Raw genomic sequence first — 16734 nt, 5'->3', positions numbered from 1 at the left:
TCGTCTCAAAAAGGGAGCTGAATTCGGTGCCTGACACCTTTTGAAAAAAAGATATGGGAATACCAAACATTTCAGGATTGGGACTATTCCAAAATGTTGTCACTTTTGATATTCCAAAATTTAAAATTTACAAAATTCTTAGTGAAGTACCTGGTACACAGTAGGCACTTAATAAATGCTAGCATTTCCCTTCTTCCTCCCTCTCCCCCAACCTACACCACAGGTGTCATTCCAAGTCATACTCTCTGACCCTATTAATCACCTCATTTTGCAGATGAGGAAACTGAGGCCTAGGGATAAAAGGTCCTCTGAGTCTGAATCCTGTGCTCACTTCCACATTACCCTACTGCTTATTACATAGCTATAGTATAGTAACTGTCTATAGGGTATTCAATTTGAGATCAATCTAATCTATCTAATGTTGGCCCTCAGTTTCCTCATCTATAATTTCAAGTGAATAGACTAGATCTCTAAGGCAATGCAATATAGCACAAAGAGAATGAGATTTGTAGTTAGGGGACCCCAGGTTCAAATCCAACCCTACCACTGAATCACTATGACCTCAGGTTGTTGCAACATTTCTGGAACTTGGTTTCCTCATCTATCAGAATAAGGTTAAGCAAGGTCCCCTAGAGTCCCTTTCAAGCCTAAAGGCAATGAAGCTAGGATAATCCCTTTCAGCTATGAATCTATGATTCTACGATACCCCTAATGATACTTACGTTCTCCCCAAGGCCCAGGCAACCCTGAGCTCTTGAAGTTCATGGCAATGGAGTCCAATATCCACCATGTTTTAGGCTAAATGTGTGGACTTGTCACATAGGAGCATAAAAGACAACAGTCTTTACCATCTAGCAGGAATCAGTTTATTTACTGTGTCTGAAAAACTAGGAATAGCCATCAGGATAAAACTCTCCTGCCTCTGACATTTTGGGGATCTAAAGATTTGAAGTTTTATTATCCATCCCCTTTGTTTGACAGATACAAAAAATGGAGACTTGCCTAAATTCACACTTGAGGGAGTAGAGAAAGAATTTAGATCTCTTTCTTCACCGGATCCAGAGTTCTTTCTATCTCATAACTATCTCCGACAGATTACCAATTCCATGATTGGAGAAATCTTAAGACTTATGAGGAAGGAATTGTGGTATGTATGCATCATTTGTAAAAAGTAAATAGCTAAATTCAAGCTATTGTATTATATGCTTAAGAAATAAAACTGATCTGAGGTCTACTCATGGCTGCCATATTCTAGAAATGGAAAACCAATGGGACCCACTGGCAGCTTTCCAAAAACTACATCTTCAAATCTGACAGTCCCTGCCAATCCAAGTATGTTGATGTCTCCGTAAAATAGGAGAAAACATTTTGATCAGGTCTCCTTGATGTAGAAGCAGGCAGGTTATCTCATTTTAACCTCTTTGGTCAAATTGTTTAAGTGGGATGTAAATCTAAAATCTAAATCTTCATCTAAAACTGAAATTATTTCTCCAATGAGATCATGTACGTGAAAGTACACTGGAAAGTCCAAGACCAGGCATCCAGGATAAGCTATTGGATGGCCAGCCAGGGGAGGACAGCTAGTGGGATGAAGGGATGCTCAGCATCGCTGAATGAATGGGGATTGTATAGCCTAGAAAATAGAAGGCTTAGGGGGGACTTGATAGCAGCTTACATGTATGGGAAGAGATTTCTTGTTCTGTCTCCAAGGACAGGATAAGGAGTGAAAGGTAGAAGCTGTAGAGGCAGAGTTAGGGGTAAAAGCTGGAAAACTCTGGCTCTGGAGTAAGAAGATCTGGGTGAGTTGTTCTGATGCTGCCTGTGACCTCAGGCAAGTGATTTTACTTCCCAGGGCCTCAGTTTCCTTATCTGTAAAATAAGAGGATAGGAACCAATGGCCTCTGAGGTCTGCCTTGGGAAGAGGCTGTCTGAAGAGGTCTCCTTTAGTGGGAGAGGGAGACTTTAAGAGGTTTGTCTCCCTTATTGGCATATCATGGCAGGACTTCCTGGTCAGGTTCCAGGTGGCTTTGATTTGATGGATTTGGCCCTGCCTGGTGGCCTTTTGTGATCCTGGGAATGTAAGGGAGGAGGTTTTTAGCATTGAGCTGACTAACAATGGTTGCTTCTCAGATGCTTTAGACCAGTCACTTTGAGCTATAGACTACTTTTAGTTTCTGATAGCCTCATTTCTACTGACAACAATAGAAAGCATTTGCATAGCACCTACTATGTGCCAGGGACTATGCTAAGAGCTTTACAGATATTTGATTCTCACAACAACCCTGAGAGGCATGTGTTATTTTTAGCTTCATTTAATAGATGAGAAAACTGAGGTTGTGACTTGCCCAGGGTCACCCAACTCTGAAGTGTCAGAGGCTGGATTTGAACTCAAGTCTGAGTTTTGCTCTGTCCACTATGCCCAACTAGTTGCCTCTCTAAAATACAAATTGCACATATGCAAATTGTACATGTAAATGCTGAGAGGAAGAAAAAGGAACAGGCATCTATTCAGTACCTTCTGTGTTCTAGCCACTTTATAAATATTTCATTTGATCCTAACCACAGCCCTATAACTGCTGTTATTATTCCCATTTGATTGTGAAGGAAACTGAGGCAGCCTGAAGTCAAGTATCTTACCTAGGATCATACAACTAGGATTGTCTGGGTCTAGATTTAAACAGGTCTTCCTGATTGCAATCAATAAACACTAAATACCTATTCTGTGCCAAGCACTGTGCCAAGAACTGGGGATATGAAAGGTGGCAAAAGAGTCTTTGCCTTTAAGGAGCTTAGAATCTAATGAGGGAGACAACATACAGAGAAACATGTACAAAACAAGCCAGCGACAACACTCCAACCTGGGGGGGGGGGGGGGCAGCCTGGCCAGAGAGGCATGAAGGCAGAGGATGGAATGAATGCCTCTTTGAAGGAGGAGCCAATTGGCCAGTTGGACGGGTACCCAGAGGGCGAGAGGGCAAGACAGCAAGGCTCTCCCCACTGCAGTCCATCCTCCAGCTGCTAAAATGAACTTGGAAAAAGCTCAGGTCTAAGCATGTCACTCCCCTTCTCGGTAAATCCCAGTGGCTCTCTGGTAATCAATCCATAATTATTTATTAAGTGCCAAGTGTATACCAGGCACTATGCTGCGGGTACAAAAGAGTCAGAGGACAATCTCCACCCTCAAGGAACTCCCAGTCTAACAGAGGAGACAACATATAAATATAAGCAAAGCAAGCAATCTGCAGGATACAGAAGGAAGTCACTGGGGTTGGGGAAAGCTTCCCAACTTCCACAGAAGGTACGATGTTAGTGGGGACTGGAAGCCAGGGAGATCAGTAGTCAGAGCAGTCCAGGCATGGAGACCATCAGAGAGTATGCCCAGAGCTGGGAGATGGAGTGTCTTTTTCATGGAACCACAGAAGGTCGGTGTCACTGGATCGAAGAGAACATGTCAGGGAGTAAGGTGTAAGGAGGCTGGCAACGTAGGAGGGGGCTAGGTCAGAGAGAGTTTTTTAATTTGATGCTGAAGGTAATAGGGAGCCATCAGAATTTATTGAATAGAGGAGTGATAGACTCAGTCTTACACCTTTGAAAATCAGTGGCTTACTGAAGGGTAGATGGGAGTGGGGAGAGACTTGGGGCAGGCAGACCCTCTAGCAGGCTACTGCAGTCATCAAGATTTCAAGGATGAGGGCAGTGCCAGAGCAGAGAAGGGGGCAGGTTCCAGAGATGCTGCAGAGGGGAAATCATCAGGCTCTGGCAGCAGCTTAGATATGGGGAGATGAGAGATAGTGAGGAATCCAAGCTGACTCCTAGGTTGGGAGCCTGAGGGACGGGGAGGATGGTCATGGCGAAGGAAGAAAGAGGAGGATGGATTTAGGGGGAAAGATGATGTTTTAGATATTGAGATTAAAATCTCTGCAGATTGTTAGTTCAAAGTGCCAGAGAGGCAGTTAGAAATACAAGACTAGAGATCTATACAGAGACTGGAGCAAGAAAGGTAGATCTGAGAATTGTCCAGGCCCATCCAGTGCCTACTGCAATGTCTCTCAAAGGAAATAACTAGAACAAACGTACAGAAAAAGAGTAACAATTGTTTATCTATTTAGCACTTCTATACCTTACAAACAAAATATAGATCTACATGTATAATAATCTACACTTACTATGTGCCAGGCACCACGTTAAGGGCTTTACAATTATTATCTCTTTTGAATCTCACAATACTCCTGGGAGGTATGTGCTATTACTATCATCACCATTTTACAGATTAAGAAACAGAGGTGAACAGAAATAAAATGTTTTGCCGAGGGTCCTACAGCTAGTAAGTGTCCTGAGTCTGGATTTGAATCCAGATCTTCCTGACTCCAAGCTCTGTCTACTACACCACAAGCTCAAAGGAAATCATTAAAAACAACCCCAAAGTAGTCATCCAAACCCAGATCTTACCGATATTTTCTCAGGATCTACAAGCTAGTTTACATTTTCCTTTGGTTCAGAAGACACACAAAAAAGTGGGAGACATGGATAGTCTCTTTCTGTGACATTGGCAGTCAGTCCAGGGATGCCAGCCCTTTCATGTGCTAAAGCAAAATCTTCAGATGTATTAGTAGATCCGATTGTAGCTGATGGGCCAACTTCTCGTGCTTTCCCAATTTAACAGAGAATCCTGATTTGACCCTAAATTCGAGCTCTCTAGAAAGCTTGACTGTTTTATAACTAAGAAAGTCTGTTTTTCCCTCTTCCACCTTAAGTAAATTTTCTTAAAAAAAAAAAAAAAAACCCTTAGCTTCCATCTTGGAATCAATACTGTATATTGGTTCCAAGGCAATAACAATAAGGGTTAGGCAATGGGGGTTAAGTGACTTGCCCAGGGTCACACAGCTAGAAAAAGTGTCTGAGGTCAGATTTGAATCCAGGATCTCCCATCTCTAGGCCTGGCTCTTTATCCACTGAGCCACCCAGTTGCCCCCATTTAGGTGAGTTTCTCCCCAAGCCTTTTTATATCTTATTTGTGGAAAATAATATTAATAAGATCAAACTCTTCTATGCTCATAAATTTACCCTTTAGGATCATCTCAAAAGAGGTCATGCTAAAAGAAAAAACTATCCAGCCCTTAGTTTATTTCTAAAATAAAATAAAGAGTTGGAGGATCGAATTTTATATAAACATGTATGTTACGTGTACATTATACATGTACATAGAGATATTTAAAGCAAGCCATAGGAAATGGAAATGCACAGTTTCCTATAGAAGGTTCTTTTGTGTTCTGTGTGTATGGAAATGCTTTTTTTAGTGTTGAAGTTCAGAATAAAAATTTTTTTTAAATAAAGGAGTTGAACTAGATGACCTCTAAAGTGCCAGCTAATAAAAGTCTCATTTCTGCCTTGAACACAAATTCGTCGCTTCTCCTGGGAGATCATTGTTCAAAGTTCATTCCCTATGGACAGCAGACCAAAAACATCCTCCCAGACAAAAGATCACACGCACTCCTGCTTCTCCATCAGTTGGGAAGGTCAATTTTGAGTTTGCCGGAGCTAATCTTAAAGGCTGCCTCACCTAAGCCACGAGGCCAACGGGGACCTTTTGCTCAGGCACCATTCCTCTGGGCTCTTTAATGTGTCTGCATCTCGGGATGGCTGGCTGGCTGGGTAGGGCTGCAACACTCACCCTCCCATCTCCAATTGGAGCCATCGTGTGCTGCCTATGCAGAATGCTGGAAAGCCTATTTCTGAGACAAGCTGCACAATGGAAACATGGCATGGAGAGACGTGCCATTTTACAGCTAAAAAAATTATACACAAGTCATTCTAAGTCACATGCCTTTCTGAGATTCAGTTTCTTCATTTATAAAATGGAAGAGTTGGTTGGATCTGATCATCTCTAAGTACTTTTAAACTTCTAAGAGCCAGGTGCAGATAGGTGGCTCAGTGGATTAGGAGCCAGAATGGGAGGTCTTGGGTTCAAATCTGGCCTCAGACACTTCCTAGCTGTGTGACCCTGGACAAGTCACTTAACCCCCATTGCCTAGCCCTCTCTAGTCTTCTGCCTTGGAACCAATACACAATATTGATTCTAGGATGGAAGGTGAGGGTTTTGATTTTTTTTTCCTAAGAGTTTAGGTCCTTTTTTGAAAACAACTCAGAGGAGTCAAGTCAAGTCAAGTCAAAAAGCATTTATTAGGCACCTATTATGCTGGGCACAGTGCTAAGCTCTACAGACAAATTATTGTTCAATCATTTCAGTCATGTCTAACTCTTGATGATCCCATTTGGGGTTTTCTTGCCAGAGATACTGGAATGATTTGCCATGTCCCTCTTCAGCTTATTTTACAGATAAGGAACCTGAGACAGAGTTAAGTGACTTGCTTAGGGTCACAGAGCAAAGAAGCATCTGAGGCCAGATTTGAACTCAGGAAAATGATTCATCTTCCTGATTTGGGGCCCCACAATCTATCCACTGCATTACCTAGCTGCCCTTACTTTGATTTTTTCTTGACAGAGATACTAGAGATTTGCCATTTCCTTCTTATGCTTATTTTACAACTGAAGAAACTGAGGCAAAAAGGGGAAATATGACTAGCCCAGGGGCACACAGTTGGTAAATGTCTGCAGTCAAACTTGAACTTAAGTCTTCTTGACTCCAGGTTCTACATTTTATATACTAAGCCACCTAGCTGTACTTTCTTTGGGCTTTCCTTGGCCTAGATATGAGAGTGGTTTGCCATTTCCTTCTCTAGCTTATTTTACAGATGAGGAAACTGAGGCAAACAGGGTTTAAGTGACTTGCCCAGGGTCACACAGCTAGTAAGTGAAAGGCTGGATTTGACATGAAAAAGATGATGAATGATGAAGAAGATGAATCTCACTCTATCCACTTTTAGCACAACTCTACCCCACACACACATACACATACACACTCTTTTTTGAATAGAAAATATTCTACCTAAATATTCTCTAACTTCCTCCATCTCTTTAGATCCTATTTGGGCTGCATTTCTTTTGTCTTCACAGTATGCCCTGCATTGGGAGAGTCTATGGCCCTGACTTTCAACCCTGCTTTCTTTGTTAATCAATTATGGGTCTGGAAGGAAGCGGCTATTCATTTGGATCTTTGCCATTGCCCATTAGTAGAACAAAGGGTCATAAAATCAGAGATTTAGAGCTGGAAAAGACGTTGGTAGTCATTGAGTCCAGCTCCTTCATTTTACCAATTAAGAAACTGAGGCTCAGGGAGACTGACTGTCTTACCCAAAGTAATAAAATAAGTGGCAGAAACAGGATTCAAACCCAAATCTTCTGATCCCCAAAGGCAGCACTCTTTCAGCATCACCACTGATAAGGAGGATGCAGACCATCCAACACTGGTGTGGAAAGCAACTCAAGACATTGCCTAGGACTCTGGACTCTACCAAATGGTACTACTGAAACTCTGATGCCAAGGGGTACCATACTTATTCCTCCTAAGGGCTATGGATTTGGACTCTCTCCTCCAAGAACTTGGAGAGAAATTTGGGCTTGATTAAGATAGCTAAATAGATCATTAATTTATGAAGTTAGGAAATGGGGGCAGCCCATTGGTTCTTTGGGTACTCACCTAAAAAAAAAAGACCATAATTGACAGTGGAAAAGAAGATGGCAATCACATTTTTAATAACCACAAAAGGTGTAAGAGCAAACATCCCAGAAAACCCAGAGACAAATGACAAAAAGTAGGGAGGAATACAGAGGCTGACGACAGAGGTACCTGGGGATGGGACAATGAAGGCAGAAAGGCAAGGTGAGGAAGAGGATATGGAGACAGATGAGTGACTACATAAACATGGACTGGAGTGGGGTACACTGGAGCAGCATGGACACATGCTTGAGGGTAGGGATAGGAGTTTGGGATCTCATTTTTATGTGCCACTTTGGGATTAGTTCATTAACATATCTACTTCATCTCAAAGCTACCAATAAAAGTTCAAAGTCATCATCTCAAAGTTAACATCATTTCGATTTCTGCTGGTCTAGAATTTACCTGGAATTTACATGTCCTATTTAGCACACGTTACCAGGGTGTACATTTTGGTTAGCATAGAATAGTTTGTAAATTGTGCTCCTTTGACCTCTGGAATGGATTGAACAGGACTTCCAGGTTCCCCTCTTCTCCAATCCCTCCATTCCCATTATGGCCCCTTTACACTGGCTACTTAAAAACTGACTTACTCTATTGACCAGAAGTGGGGGATATAGCCATAACCAGAACAAGATGCCATTTTAATCCAGTAACAAAGATGAAAGTCTCCTGGTGGTCAGGAAGCATTTAAAAGGAGGCAAACCTGGCCCATGCTTCTAGAATGACATACATCAGGTCTTCTAACTCCCAGAACCTCAGATTGGGAAGGCACCCCAGAGGCGGTGTAGTCCAACCCACATCCAAACAAAACCTCTCAACAAAATGCCAGTCCTCAAGTGACAAGGGAGGCCACTACAGACCACAAAAGGAACTGAGTCTACTTTTTAGGAAGTTCCCATTACTACAGAGTTTTTCCCTTTATTGAGCTGAAATCTCTTCAGCTATCACTCGTTCCTCTAGAACTGAATTCAGTCCATGGCTCTACCCACTTGTGACCTTGGTTGGGCAAGTTATTTTACCTCTCTCAGCCTCAGTCTCTATACCCATAAAATAAGGGACTTGGATTTGTCTCGATGACCTCTAAGATCCTCTTCAATGCTAGATCTATGATCCTATGGCCTACAGAACTAATAATCATTTTGGTTAGTCATTTTTCAGTCTGACTCTTCATGACCCCATTTAGGGGTTTTCTTGGCAGATACTGAACTGGTTTGCCATTCCCTTCTCTAGCTCATTTACAGGTGAAGAAACTGAGGCAAATAAGGTTGACTTATCCAAGATCAAACAGCTAGAAAGAGTCTGAGACCACATTTGAATTCAGGAAGAGGAATCTTCCTGACTCTAGTCCCAGCACTTTATCCACTGCACCATGCCACTTTAAGGTCCTTCAACAGATCTATCCTCTCCCTAACGATGCTGGTCTCCTCCTCCAGTTCTGCTCCATCTTCTCAACACCCTTCCAATCTGAGTGGTTTATAACAACAAAAAATGCACCTGCATGTATAGTGTTGGAAGCTTTACAAAGCATTTTCCTCACAAAGACCTGCAAGGCAGTTCAGACAACTCTTCATATCCCCAGGATAAATAAATGAGGCTCAGGACACAGCCATGTTCACACAGCCAATAAGGCTCAAGCCAAGATTCCGATGCAACGTATGTGACTCTGGGGCCAGTTTTCTCCCCATCACCCCCAGAGTCTCATCCCGAACTGTTAGCCATCATGACAAACCTCACAGATTGGCAAGAAGTCAGAGTCTCCCAGGACAAGGCAAGAGGCAGGGTAGGAAGGACTTCGGCGGTGGAAGCATGTGTCCTCAAGGTCACATCAATTTCCAGCTAACAAAGGACATAAAGTTGGAAGTTCCCCAAATAGAAATTTAGCAAAGATGAGCAAAGTTGTTGGAGACTGGGATCCCCTTTCAAGTTCATATCCTATTCCCAAGAGGACCAAATAAGATGACTTGTAAAGTGCTCTGCAAACCTTAAAATGCTCTCTCCATAAAGGCTATACTGTGATTACCCTCCATATTTCCTCCAGGAATGAAGATGGCTTTTAGTTAAGACCAATCTTTAATGGAGATGGATTCTCAACAAAGTATGATCACTTCTAAGGGGGAGGCAATGTCATCGAATCTTTTTTTGTTTTTATTTTGTTTTGTTTCTACCTTACTTTCTCTGTCTTAGAACAACTGAGTATTGATTGGTTCCAAGGCAGAAGAGAAATAATTGGTAATTGGGATTAAGTGAGTTGCCCAGGTCCACACAGCTGGAAAGTGAGACCAGATTTTTAGCCCAGGTTCTCCCAACTCTGGTCCTGGATCTCAATCCATTGAGCCACCTAGATGCCCCAAAATTTTATTATTTGTTTTTATTTTTTAATAACCCTTACCATTTATAGTATCAGTTCTAATACAGACGAGTGGCAAGGGCTAGGCTATTGGAGTTAAGTGACTTTCCCTGGGTCACACAAATAGGAAGTGTCTGAGGCCAAATTTGAACCCAAATCCTTGCTTGGCTCTATTCCCTATGCTGCCTAGCTGCCCCAGATAGAAACCCTTTTTTATTTTTTTTTAAACCTTACTTTCTGTCTTGGATCAATTCTAAGAGAGAAGAGTGGGAAGGGCTAAGCAATCAGGCTTAAGTGACTTGTCCAGGGTCACACAGCAAAGAAGTATCCAAGGCCAGATTTGAACCAAGGTCCTCTTAAACTCCAGTTCTGATACTCTGTCCACTGTGCTATCTAGCTACCATTCATTTAATCTTGAAACAAATTCCCATAAACACCCCCCTGCAGTAAGATATCTTATATTGGACTCAAGTTAAAATGGAGCCAATAAGTCCTACATTCTTCTTAGTACACAGCTTTCTTCATGTCCACCCTGGACTCCGGTTATTTCTAGATCTTGTCTCCCGAACTCTGTGAACTGGAGGACCATTTATGGGCTACTCCTCCCTGGAAGAACGTAAGATACAAAGATTTACTCAGTTTGTCTGACAACAATAATACTTCACATTTGAATGGTACTTTAAAATCAGTTAAATGGACAGCATACTTGAAGACATTCTGAGCCTCCCTACCTTGTAAGGCATCCATTACAGGCATTATCATCCCCATTTAAAAGATAAGAAGACTGAGACTTAGAGAGATTAAGTGCGCTGCCTGGGTTTGCACAGTTAATAAGCACTACAAGTGGCATGTGAGTTCAGGTGTTCCTGACACCAAGTCCATTCACTGTGGCATGCTGCCATTTCTTGAGGTCTACGAGTGCCAAGTCTTTGCAAATCTAGTTTATTCCAGCAAAACTCACTAGAAACTCTCAGGATTCTTAATTAAGAGTAACTTTAGAACTGGAAAAAGATGTTTTCACTCTGATTCCAGACTGACTTTTTTCCAATTTTGACTTTAACCAACATTTACTAAAAGACTTTGTGGTGACCAATCTTTACTCCAATGGACTAATGATGAAAATGAGCTCTCCTCTCCTCTCAGGAGAAAGATGGCGGGCATGCAGGGGGGGGAAGGAGGTGTAATGCTGTCAGATACAATCAGTGGGCTGGTTTGTTTCCTGCAGGGTAAGTCATGGGCATTATGATTACCCATGCACTTATTCAAGATTTCTATGATACAAAAGGGCCACATCAACATTTCCTCCTGAAAAGAATTTTGTGGGTGAAAAGCTATGTGTAGCATGATGTGGAAAGTCATTCTCTGCCTTGTATACAATTGGTTTTTAGTCATATCTGACTCTTCTTGACTCCATTTGGGGTTTCCTTGGCAAAGACACTATCGTGGTTTGCCATTTCCTTCTCTAGAACATTTTACAGATGAGGAAATGGAGGCAAACAGGATTAAGTGATCGCCCACAGTCACCCAGCTAGGAAGTGAGGTCAGATTTGAACTCAGGAAGATGAGTCTGTGCCACACACTTGCCCTTAATTTGGGCTGGCTTTTCTTGGCAGAGATACTAAAGTGGTTTACCATTTCCTTCTCCGGCTCATTTTACAGATGAGGAAACTGAGGCAAACAGGGTCAAGTGAACTTGCCCAGGGTCACACAGCTAGTAAGTGAGGTCAGATTTGATCCAAAGCTAACAGAGCCCTGGGCATAATAAGGAAGGTGGCATGATAGAGCAGGAGACTTCAAGGGAAACAAGGGACAGAATTATGGCATTTTCAGTGCTGAAATGGGACTTTCGTGGCCATCTAGTCCAAAACATATCTAGGAGAGAATCCTCTTTACAACATACTGAGAAGTGGTCTGCCAGACTTGTCTTTAGGACCTTCATTGAGGGGGGAAGCTACTACCTCCAAAAGTTCCCTTTTCCACTTTGGGCATAGCTCTAACTCTTGGAATGTGCGTCCTGACTTCCAGAGTAAGTTTCTCTTTATAACCTTTGCCTATTTTGCCCAGTTATATCCTCTGAGGTCAAGCCAAAGAAGCCAAATCCCTTTTCCTCTGGACAGCCTCTCAGATACTCAGACACTTATTACTTCCTACCGAAGTCTTCTGTTAAGTAAGCTAAACATCCCCATCTTTTTTCAACCAAATCTCATAGGTCTGAACTCAAGCCCTTCACCATCCTGGCTGGCCCTCCCTGAAGCTCTTTTGCTTATCAATGTCATTTGTTAAATACAATATCCAGAATTAGCCATATTCAGCTGTGTTCTGACCAGGTGAGATAAAAGCAGGATACCACATTTTTCTGAGCACTTGCCTTTTTGTAGCCTATGGTTACATTAGCTTATCTGGCTGCCATACAAAATCCTGGCAAGCCACTTGACTCAGTTTCCTCTCTGTCAAATAGGAAGAATGGTATCTACACTACCTAACTCTTGGGAAGTTGTATTGGAAATGGCAGAGTACTGTACTCATGGAAGCTATGATTATGAAGAAAGAAAATTCTATAATGATACATGTTGTTCTGCTCACTTTGCATTTAAAAGGGGAATGGAGGGGGCAGCTGGGTAGCACAGTGGACTGAGAGCCAGGCCTAGAGATGGGAGGTCCTAGGTTCAAATCTGGCCTCAGACACTTCCCAGCTGTGTGACCCTGGGCAAGTCACTTGACCCCCATTGCCTAGCCCTTACCACTCTTCTGCCTTAGAACCAATGCACAGTATTGATTCCAAGATGAAAGGTAAGGGTTTTATTTTTTTTAAAAAAGGGGGGGGGGTGGAAATAGAAATTTCCTCAGGGTATAGAAAAGGAGAATGGAAATAATGGAGGTTGAATTGGGTGTCCTAATACGCCCTGGAAGAGTAGTCTGGCCCTTGTCCCCTAGGATAAGGCAGGGGAAGGACCAATGGAAATGTTCCCTCGGATTGGGTCATACACTTGGCCCACAAGCTATAGAACCAGACAACATGACCACAAAAATCATTAATGATCTAGGAAAGAAAGAGGTTTCTTCTTTGAGGATACATGAAAATAAAGGGAGTATGAGAACATCCTGGAAAGATGAAAACTGAGAAGGGTCTTTAAAGTCTTGAAGGGCATGGCCAAAGTGAACCAAACTTTTCAACTTATTTGGGAATATTAGACATCAGGAAAAGTAGCCTCAGAACCAGAAAGACCTATATTCAGCCCCAGCCCAAAGGAGTTTTCTCCCCCCAGAGTTCCCTAGAGCAATCAAATCACATTTCTCCATTTCTAGACACAAAGATCAGGCCTCAAAACAGGTGAAAAATAATTTGAAGACCAATAAAAGTAAGTTTCACTTTAATTTCAAAAGGACCCATTATTAGAGGCATCCAGGCACCAGACCTGGAGTCAGGAAGGACTTGTGGGCCTCATATACTTCTCTGGGAGCCACTTAACTACTGTCCACCTCAGTTTCTCCATCTGTAAATATTTGGTGACAATAATAGCATCTACCTCTCCAGGTTGTTTTGAAGGCAAAATGCAATAAAACAGCTAGGTCCCAATTAGTGTCAATGACAAGTCCTTTGCATGGACTACAATATTTTAATTTTTACCATTAAAAAAACTATAATTATGTCATATATAGTAATTGATTCCAGTCTAATGGAAATATGTAATACAAATCTGAATAATTGTGACTACCTCACTGGATTCATTATTCATACTAACTGGGATCTAGCTGTATTCTTAAAGGGCTTTGCAAATCCAGTGTGTATCAATATGTGTGTATAAATTATACATATGTATGTGTATGTATATAAAATATGCATTTAACTATATGTATGCATGTATGTACCTTCATGTGTACATATATGTGTTTCATTGAAACTAAATACCCCAAATGAGTGAATCAAGAAAGCTAGCGATATGTCAAGTATAGATCTAATATATTGGGGTGGGTGTCAATGAGGGCAAAAAATATCTCCCCCAAATATCCCTTGGCACCATTCTCCAAGTCCAGTATGGACTGACCATTGGCTCATCCACCTAAGCTCTTCTTCCACTGGAGGATGGATGTTGGCAAAGAGTGAAAGGAAGGGGTGGGATACAAGTGAGAGAGAATGAAAGAATGAACAAGGAGCCCACATCTGTGGGCAGCTCTCAACCCTGAAGCTGCAGTAAACCAGAGGCAATGAGAGCAGTCGAGGCACATTTTCATCGATTTTTATTTATTATTTATAAATAATATATTAGTATAAATTATTATTTATAATTGTGTGACAATTATAAATTATAAATAATATTTATTATTTTTATTCCTCATTTTACAAATGAGGAAACTGAGACTCAGAGAGCTTAAATAACTTGCCTAGCATGTGCAACTAAGTGTCAGAGGCAGGATTTGAAGCCAGGACCTCTAATCCCATAGTCTATGCTCTTTCTATTGTCATGTGAAATTCGAGGAAGCAAGCAACTTTTTTAAAAATTCATTCAAAAGACTCCATTAGAAAAGTTAGCTTTAAATGAGAACAAGATGGAAACTCTGGGTCTAGTGCAAACTAGAGGTTTCTTCTATAGAAGCATATATAGAAGCCCTTCTATAGGGCAATGGTTCTTCCCCCCCACCCCCAACAGTGGATAGATAACTTATTTCATCAGGCAAAACCAGAGTCTACCAACTACTTACCACACTCATTTCTGCTTGTTACACACACACACACACACACACACACACACACACTACCAATCCACACTAGCAATCACTGGCACGAATATGGAAGAGATGCCCAAACAACATCTGGTTTTGATTAAGATTCATAAGTAATTATTAATTCACTCCAGAAACAAAATATAAATGCTGTCATATTAAATGCATTTGTACTAGGGAAGACCACCCAAGGACCATCTGGAGGACACTCAGAGGCCACATTTTGAGAAGTACTTGATGCAGTTTATGGAGGTGGCAGGATAAGCTATGGGCATAAAGGCAGGATAAAGCCAGGGAGGCAGTTTGGGCTGGACAGAGAAAAGAACACTGACTCCACAGTCAAAGGCCTCGTGTTTAAATCCCTCCTCTGACACCATATGTGATCTTAGGCAAGATCTTCCTCTCCCTGGGCTACATTTTCTCATTTATAAAATAAGGAAGTTGGACTAGATGTCCTCGGAGGTTCCTTCCAGCTCGAGACCTGTGATCCTGTGCTATTCCACAGAGGCAATAATAAATCACATCAAAGTGAAAGCCACATGGTCTGGGATGTGGATTTGTGGGAGCCGGGGACAGGCTTCACATTTTCCATAAGTGGTAGCCTTCCACTTAAAAAAAAAAAAAGGAGAGCAGAAAATCTGAGCTCAGAATTTTTTTAACCAGTAATATTATAAAGACAAAAGACTTTGATCAAGCAATGACCAACTGCAATTGGAGAAAACCAGTGATCATAGTAGGAATTTATTTTCTTTGACTATGCATATTTGCTTCAAGGGTTTTGCATTCCTTTTTTCCAATGAGAGGGTAGAGGGAGAAAAAAATAGAGTGTTTTTTAAATTGAAAAAATGTAAAATTGTAAGATGTTGGACTTAATTTTTTTGCTTATATTAATGGTATATGGCTTTTCTAGCTCTCTAGTTCTGCTTCTTTCGCTGTGTATCTAAACTCTGCTTTTTTTAATCAGATAAAAAAGTCAATGGTATTTTTAACTGATTTTTACTTTTTTTTAATTGAGGAGTCTTCTCTTTATAAAAATCTTCCCTATGGCCTCTGATTTAAATCAACAAAAATTGATTAAATATTGATGAGGTCCCAGGAGAGGGGCCCAGAGCCATTAGGTCATAGAGCAAGAGTTAGATGGGATGTCAGAGTCCATCTAGTAAAACTTCCTAATTTTTATGGATGAGGAAACTGAGGTCAAGTGACCTGCCAAAGGTGACAGAGTCCAGAAGCTAGGTGATACAATGAGAGAAGTTAGGTCTAGAGTCAGAAAGAGCTGTGTTCAAATCCAACTTCAGATACTTATCCGCTGTCTAATACTGGACACTTAGCCCCCTGTTTGCCTCTGTCCCCTCCTCCATAAAATGGGGATAATACTCATATTTACCTTCTATGCTTGTTGTGAGGGTCAAATGAGATAATAATTACAAAAATTCAGGGGTGTGATTAGAAGTTGTGGTCTCTGACTCCAAAGACTGTGCTTTTTTCTATTTTATGTTGAATATAAAGTATATATATATAAAGTATATATATATATATATATATATACATATATATATATAAAGTATATATGACAGGATCTCTGCCTTCAGGGAGCTTACAATCTTCTTTTAGACCATAGAATTTAGAGCTCCAGGAGAACTTAGGATCACAATTTATTCCCCAGACATTCACTTTATATGTGAGGGGATCCAAGTGCAGAAATGTTTATTGACTTGCCCAAGGACACGAGTGGTAAGTGGTAGAGACAGGATTTGAACCAGCCCCTAAAGGCCAAGCTGGGTTTCTGTTATACAGCTGTTTCCCTTTCCTGCTTCTTCCTTCCTTTATTCATTAGGTCTTAAAAAAGGCATTTAATTAAAGGCATTATGAAGAATGAAACAAGCAGAAACAAGAGAGTATTATTATGTACAGCAACAGAAATGTTGTTTGAAGAACAACTTCAAAGAACTGATAAAGAAAAACAAGCAAGAACATACGTGTGTGTGTGTGTGTGTGTGTGTGTGTGTGTGTGTGTGTGTGTGTGTGTGTGAAATGATGCCTCTAG

The 16734-nt window shown here is 41.3% G+C and overlaps 1 protein-coding gene across 1 annotated transcript in view; it reads right to left on the bottom strand.

Annotated features, from left to right (window-relative positions):
* Nucleotides 1-10407: 10407 nt before the first annotated feature.
* The window catches only part of C6H4orf51 (chromosome 6 C4orf51 homolog), an 82312-nt gene continuing 75985 nt past the window's right edge, over nt 10408-16734 (bottom strand). The window contains exon 6 of the mRNA XM_016423195.2: nt 10408-10571. Coding sequence (XP_016278681.2) covers nt 10515-10571 — 57 coding nt within the window. The 3' untranslated portion in view covers nt 10408-10514. The remainder of the gene's footprint in view (nt 10572-16734) is intronic.

The sequence above is a fragment of the Monodelphis domestica genome, chromosome 6 (assembly GCF_027887165.1).
Source record: "Monodelphis domestica isolate mMonDom1 chromosome 6, mMonDom1.pri, whole genome shotgun sequence".
NCBI classification, from domain to species: Eukaryota; Metazoa; Chordata; class Mammalia; order Didelphimorphia; family Didelphidae; genus Monodelphis; species Monodelphis domestica.
Note: the sequence above shows the minus strand (reverse complement) of the source record. Positions and strands in the feature narration are given on the sequence as shown.